General features: G+C 52.0%; 1 protein-coding gene across 5 annotated transcripts in view; it reads right to left on the bottom strand.

Annotated features, from left to right (window-relative positions):
• Positions 1–584: 584 nt before the first annotated feature.
• NOS1 (nitric oxide synthase 1) overlaps positions 585–6,000 on the bottom strand; it is a 155,923-nt gene continuing 150,507 nt past the window's right edge. For all 5 annotated transcript variants that reach the window (XM_088800987.1, XM_088800985.1, XM_019753977.3 and 2 more), the window contains 4 exons: positions 4,871–5,019; positions 3,344–3,538; positions 1,858–1,976; positions 585–818 (listed from right to left, as the gene is read on the bottom strand). In XM_088800987.1, coding sequence (XP_088657113.1) covers positions 803–818; positions 1,858–1,976; positions 3,344–3,538; positions 4,871–5,019 — 479 coding nt within the window. In that variant the 3' untranslated portion in view covers positions 585–802. The remainder of the gene's footprint in view (positions 819–1,857; positions 1,977–3,343; positions 3,539–4,870; positions 5,020–6,000) is intronic.

Here is a 6,000-nt window from a genome sequence, read left to right as displayed (position 1 = left end):
CCGGCTGGGGTTGGTGGGGTTGGAGAAGGTGTTGCCCCATCCACTAGATGGGTTAATTTTCCAACGAGGGCTCCGCTAACTGGCGCCAGAATCGAAATACATTGAATTCGTTGATTTCACCCTTAATCACCACATGCCCCTCTCCATGCCTGACCCTTTATAACCGGGACCATTAGAGCGCTTCCAAGTGTTAAAGGGACACTAGCACAGACCCTTAGTTATGGAGCCAGCAGAGGCTGGGGCGCGGTTCTTGGCACAGGGGGTCTGGAGGCAACACGCTTGCAACAGGCAAGAGGATGGTGGCGACCCAGGTCCACTGCGCATGCGCACACACGCGCACAACCAGAACATTATCATAAAAAAGGGTAAGGAGGGACTTCAGTGGCCGAGGGACTGGCTCAGAAAACTATTCTGTGTTGCCCCTGCAGCCTCTCCAGGGGGATCCCCAGAAAACCAGCCATGCCACGAGCAATGCCCATGTTCCAGTGCTTTCACGCACCGCTGATGTCTCCTTGTCAGGAAGGGGGGGGGGGGACAGTTTTGTAAGAGCCACTGCGGATTATAAAGGCATTGCACTGCAGCAGGAAAACTCAAGGAGGAAACCCAAGAAGGGAACACTGAGAGGCGAGAACCCAGAAGAGGGAAACCAGGACACGCGGCGACAGGACGAGAGGCAGAGCGGGGGCCACGCGCTGTCCCATAGGAAAGGTTCAGCAGTGTCCACGCTTACAAAACCTGCTGCCACCCCTGCCGGAGCGCATGGGGCGGCCCCCCTGCCATCCGTCTGGGCAAGAGGATCCGGTTAGGAGTTAAAAACTCTGTGGGAAGAAAAGTGGGCAGGGTGTTAGTGCCACCAGAGCAAGACTGTTCTGTTTGCTTAAAGACCCAGAGAGAACCACCTAAACTGGGGGCAGCGGCTTCCACTGTCGTTTCCTCTGTAGCCCCAGTGTCCTGGACGGGACCTGGCACCCAGTTGGGGCTTGTCTTGAATGAACGCATGAATGAATGAATGAATGAATGAATGAATGCTTCTCACTGACACAACAGCCCAGGAAGGGGGACATTTAAAGGAGCTTTGTGACAACCGCTGGAGTTATGATCTTAATGGCAATAACACGCGTCTACTGGACATAAAAGTATGTTTTTGAGGCTGCCGTGTCGTCGGGGGAAAAAAGGGAGGGTGCTGGAGAAATGGAGTGTGTGACCTATGCTCCCGAAAACGAGGCGGCTGAATTCCTACCTAATTTAATGTAAAGGACACTGGGGTCTGCAGGCAACACGCCTGCAGAGGCGAGAGGATGGTCGGTTTCCAGGCATTCTGTGGCAGGGAATGGGGGAAGTGAGGTTACAGTCAAGGCTACTGTATCATGGCATTGAGGTCAGGCTTAAACAGTGAGATTCAATCCCAATATGGTGGTGCCCTGGACTGTTTCCAGCAATTTCTAGTGGAGTAGTGAAATTGGCAAAATAATGCCACTTGGGATTTGCATCAATGAAACGGTTCCCAGCAATTGGCCGCATGAGAGAGGTGCTGTCAACGCTGGAAATACATCGTTCCACTAGGGGGAGCCCCAGGCATAAACTAGCATCCAAAACTGGGGTTCCCACACTTGAAGGGGTCTCAGAATCTCCCAGAGGGCTCGTTGAAACACAAACTACTGTACCCTAACATACGAATTTCAGGTTCAGCTGGTCTGGGGTGGCCTATTTGCATTTTTAACACATTTTCAGGTGCTGCTGTCCCAGGGGAACCCGTCTGTGGGAAAGCCACGGTAATGAAATCAGACATCCCTGCCCATCAGGACCCAGAAGAGAGCACTCTGCCCACCCCTTGCCTGTGGGACGGGGACAGCTTACTCGTCGGCGTCTTTTTTGCTCTCCTCAATGAAGGCAATGGATTCAGATCTAAGGCGGTTGGTCACTTCGTACGTTCTCAGGGTGACCCCGAAAATATCCTCATGGTAGCGATTATCATCCTAGGGGACAAAAATAGTCAGGAAACAGCCCTCAAATGCCAGCCAAGGTCCCGGAGAGGGGGTAGATGTGCCGACATGCAGGAATGGACTATCCCTAAAGAAAATGGTTCCTAAAGAAAGGAGGCCTAACCCAGTGGCCCCTGGAGGTCCCTTGGTCTCCAAGGCTGTTTCAGCAAAACCCTTTGTCCTCCAAGGCATGGGACCCCTCTAGCCAAGATGGCAAAGAACACTTACGCTCCTGTCCAGGAACAGCGCTGCTGCTTTGTCAATTCTGAGGTCACATGGAAACCCCACCATTTCCCCCATTCCTCCCAACTCTTTACTTATGCGTGTTCAGACCTGGGCACGGCTGGGTTTAGTGTGAAACACCACAGCCCTTAGAGACCAGCAGGGATGGGAGAGAAGAAAAAGTGCCCGCTTAGCACTCAGGGAACACCTTCCCTGTTGCCAAAGTGGTGATTTCTTGGGCACAGTGATGCACTGATTTAAGTTCAGAAGGTTTGAAAGAGAGTTGTTCATCTGTAGGATAGCTTCATTTTTTTCTGTTGGGTTGGTTTTTCAACCTTATTCTGTAGAGTGCTCAGGAATCTATGAAAGTATCTCCTGAGGGTAATAGCAAAGAGACGGAGTGAAGGGGCCCTCTGCAGCTCTCCTTGGATCTCTGACATTTCTACCAAAAAGCTCTTCTTTTTTTTTAATCTACTGGGGTTTAGCATCAGATTCAGAGCAAGCGCTTCTTCTGCAAAAAATGTTGATTATTGTTCATTTAGGAAGCAGGGAGAAAGATGGGATCGCCCCTGGAGCTTCGTGGAAGTCTAGATTCAGTTTTTTTTTCTCTTTCGGGCAGTTGGTCACACAGTTAGGACTTTGCATGTGGGGTGGCTCCTAACCTTTGTACAAAATAGGAAAAGGCATGTCTCTGTCTGGGGTGGACCCAGTTCCATGCCAAGGTGAATGACTTGGAGAACTAAGCATGGGACAGCTTTCAGCTCCCCCTTGCCTCCCTTAGACCTTTTTGTGCAGTGCCCAACCTACACAACTGCACAAGAGAGTGCTACTGCTTGGTTCTGGGGGGCAGGAAAAGTTGGGTTAGGATGGTTTCTGTCTTGCTACCCAGTTAGTTCACCCACTTGTTATTTTCACACACCACAGCTCCAACCATATTTAATATACTTACCTGCACACCCTACCATCCTTCCTTCTCTCTCAACTATGGGGGTAAATCTTCTACCCCCAGCCATAAATGGAAGAATGGGAGTGGGGATGTCATCATGGCTCCCCTAATCATCGAGACAGCTGGGGTGAGGAAGAGGCGACAGGACACGGGATGCCGGGAAAGGGATCCAGGAATCCAGCCCATCACTCACCCTCAGCCGGCTGATGAAGACGCCGGCATCCTCCACTGAGAGTTTCCCCTGCTGGGTCATGATGCGCTGGATGGCTTTGAGGACATCAGCGGCCATGGTGACGTCCCCGCAGACGTAAATGTGGCCCCCTTGCTCCTTCAGGGCTCGGTACACGGGTTCCGCCAGCTGCTCTTGCAGGATATCCTGCACGTACTTCTGTGGGCAGCGTGAGGCCCAGTGAGCAGGAGCCGGGCTGTGTAACGCTCCTGCGTAGCTCACTCCACCACCGCCACCGGGAGCTTGTGGGCAGGTAGTACAGTTCTCCGGGTGACCCCAGGGGATTGGGGAGTGTGAAATCAGGGAGGAAGGAGAGCCAGCCTGAGGCTGTATGAATAAGCTGCTTTCCACTTCTGCTGAGGACCCTCTAGGCAGCCATGTAGAACACACCCTAGAACCACCCGCTGGAGGAGCACCAGCGGGGGCGGGGCATTCTCTACCTGCTCCTCTCTGCAACAACCAGTGGTCCCCCATGGGGTGTGAATGCCTGTACACTTGTAGGAGCCGGGTTCTTACTGCAGGCATCCTATGCGGGCGGGCCAGAGAAGCCCCAGGCGACAGCAAGAGATGGGGCCAGGTGAGGAGCTGTCAGGTTAGTCCTGCGCAAAGCCAGCTGCTGCAGCAAGAGCTGGTGTAAGCAGTGGGCTACGAGAATATCAAGCAGGCCCAAGGGTGTCCAATGGGATAAACAGCCTTCAGGGAATTTGTCTCAGTTGCTCCTGATGTCTTTAAGTTGTGTAGGAACCCCCCCTACACCCCCCTCCCCCACTGTCCCCACCAAGTGATGCTGACATTTAGCTAGTGAAGTCCTGGCAGGCCTATCCCGGCTGTTGAAATGTTGCTATGCGTCTATACCTGTCGTCAAATAGCCACTGCCCAGATCTCCAGAAGGCTCCCTGCTCCAGTTGTCCTGGCCCCTTCCCTGGACCATCCCCCTGCCCACCAACCCAGACCTCCCCAAGTTCCAGTAGAAACAGGCTCCCATCCTGTGGCTTGTGTCCATTCTGACTGGTAGGGCTTCTTATGGGCTGTTAAATAGTTTTTTGTTTTTTTGTTTTTTTACATTCATATTAAAAAATTTCTCATTGTGATAAAATGTACATAAGATTTACCATTGAAGCATTCAAAAGTGTACAACTCATGGCATTAAGTGCAGCCATCACCTCTATCTAGTTCCAGAAACTTTTCATCACCCCCACTAAAGCCTTGTACCCAATGGCAGTCACTCTCTATCCTACCCCCCACCCCCCTGCCCCTCAGTCCCTGGCAACCACAAATCTGCTTTCTGTCTCCATGGATTCGGCTGTTTTGGACATTTCATGTAAGTGGCATAATATAATATGGGCTGTTAAATATTCTAAATTGACATTTGTAGGCTCCCCGCTTCCTAAAGTACAGAGCAGTTTCATGGAGGAGCATGCAGAAAGGGTGAAGGGGTTTCTGGGAGGGGTGTGTGGGCTGTGTAGGGGGCCGAGGACAGGCCGGGGTTACCTTTGGTTTGTCTGGCTCCCGGGAGTAGGCCGTGTACAGTTCTCTGAAGACCCCCGTGCTCCTGGCCTGGAGGGTCTCCTCCCTGTAGATGTGATCTATCTTGGACTGCCGGCACCCAAAGACCAGGATCATAGGGCAGGGGCTCATTCCTGGGGGCCAGGAAGACCTCGTGTCACCAACAGCTCTGACATCTGCTTTGAGGTGGTGCTGGGGGGTGGGGTGCTGGAAACCTCAGTGCTGCAGGGGCCATGCAGCTAGAGGCCCATGAACACGGGGGCAGGCCAGTATATGCTCTCACTCTCTCTCTCTCTCTCTCCCAAACAGGTAAAATGTGCTCAGATTTTGGCAGACCTCTCTTCTCTGGGTCTCAATCTTCCCTCCTGCCCCGTGTGGGAAGTGCTAAAAGCCCAGACATTGGAGCTATAGCGCCTGGGTTCCAATCCCAGCTCTGTGTGCCAATGAGCACCTTCCTTAATGCTCTCTGTCTCTGTCTCCCCATGTCCAACATGGAAATAATAATAGCAACTACCTCACAGGGTCACTGAGAGACATGAATACCAAACATCACCACGGTTCCTGGGACGGAGCAAATACTTTATAAATGTTAGCTCTTCCACTAGAATGACAGTTCCATAGGGGCATTTTGTGTTTTTAAAGGTGTTCCTGTCTTGTTCATTGCTATGCCTCCAGTGCCTGCAAAAGGGTTTGGCATTTATTAGATGCTCAAGAAATCCCTGTTTCATGCATGCCGCCACTGTGGGTTTCTTTTCCTCTCTCCTCCCAAAGCTGATCTGTGTGTCTGTCACACAGCAAAGCCTGCTGTTGAGTAAGAGCCTCTGAGAATCCTATAAACACGCATGGGATAAGGCTTCATGCTTACCCCTTCTAGGGCTGCTTGAATTTTTAGAAGGGGGTCCTATCTTAACAGTCAGAGAAATGTGGAATTTCAGGCCCTAGGATAAGCTGAGTGGGAGATTTGTTTGGACAGGTCTTTTTTTTTTCCCCCCAAGTCAAGCTGTTGCCCTTTCAGTCTTAGTTGTGGAGGGTGCAGCTGAGCTCCAGGTCGAGTTGCCATTGCTAGTTGCAGGGGGCACAGCCCACCATCCCTTGCGGGAGTCAAACCCGCAACC

The sequence above is a fragment of the Rhinolophus sinicus genome, chromosome 9 (assembly GCF_057876585.1).
Source record: "Rhinolophus sinicus isolate RSI-liver-muscle chromosome 9, RSI-T2T, whole genome shotgun sequence".
Classification (NCBI taxonomy): domain Eukaryota; kingdom Metazoa; phylum Chordata; class Mammalia; order Chiroptera; family Rhinolophidae; genus Rhinolophus; species Rhinolophus sinicus.
This window is presented reverse-complemented; position numbering and strand designations above follow the sequence as displayed.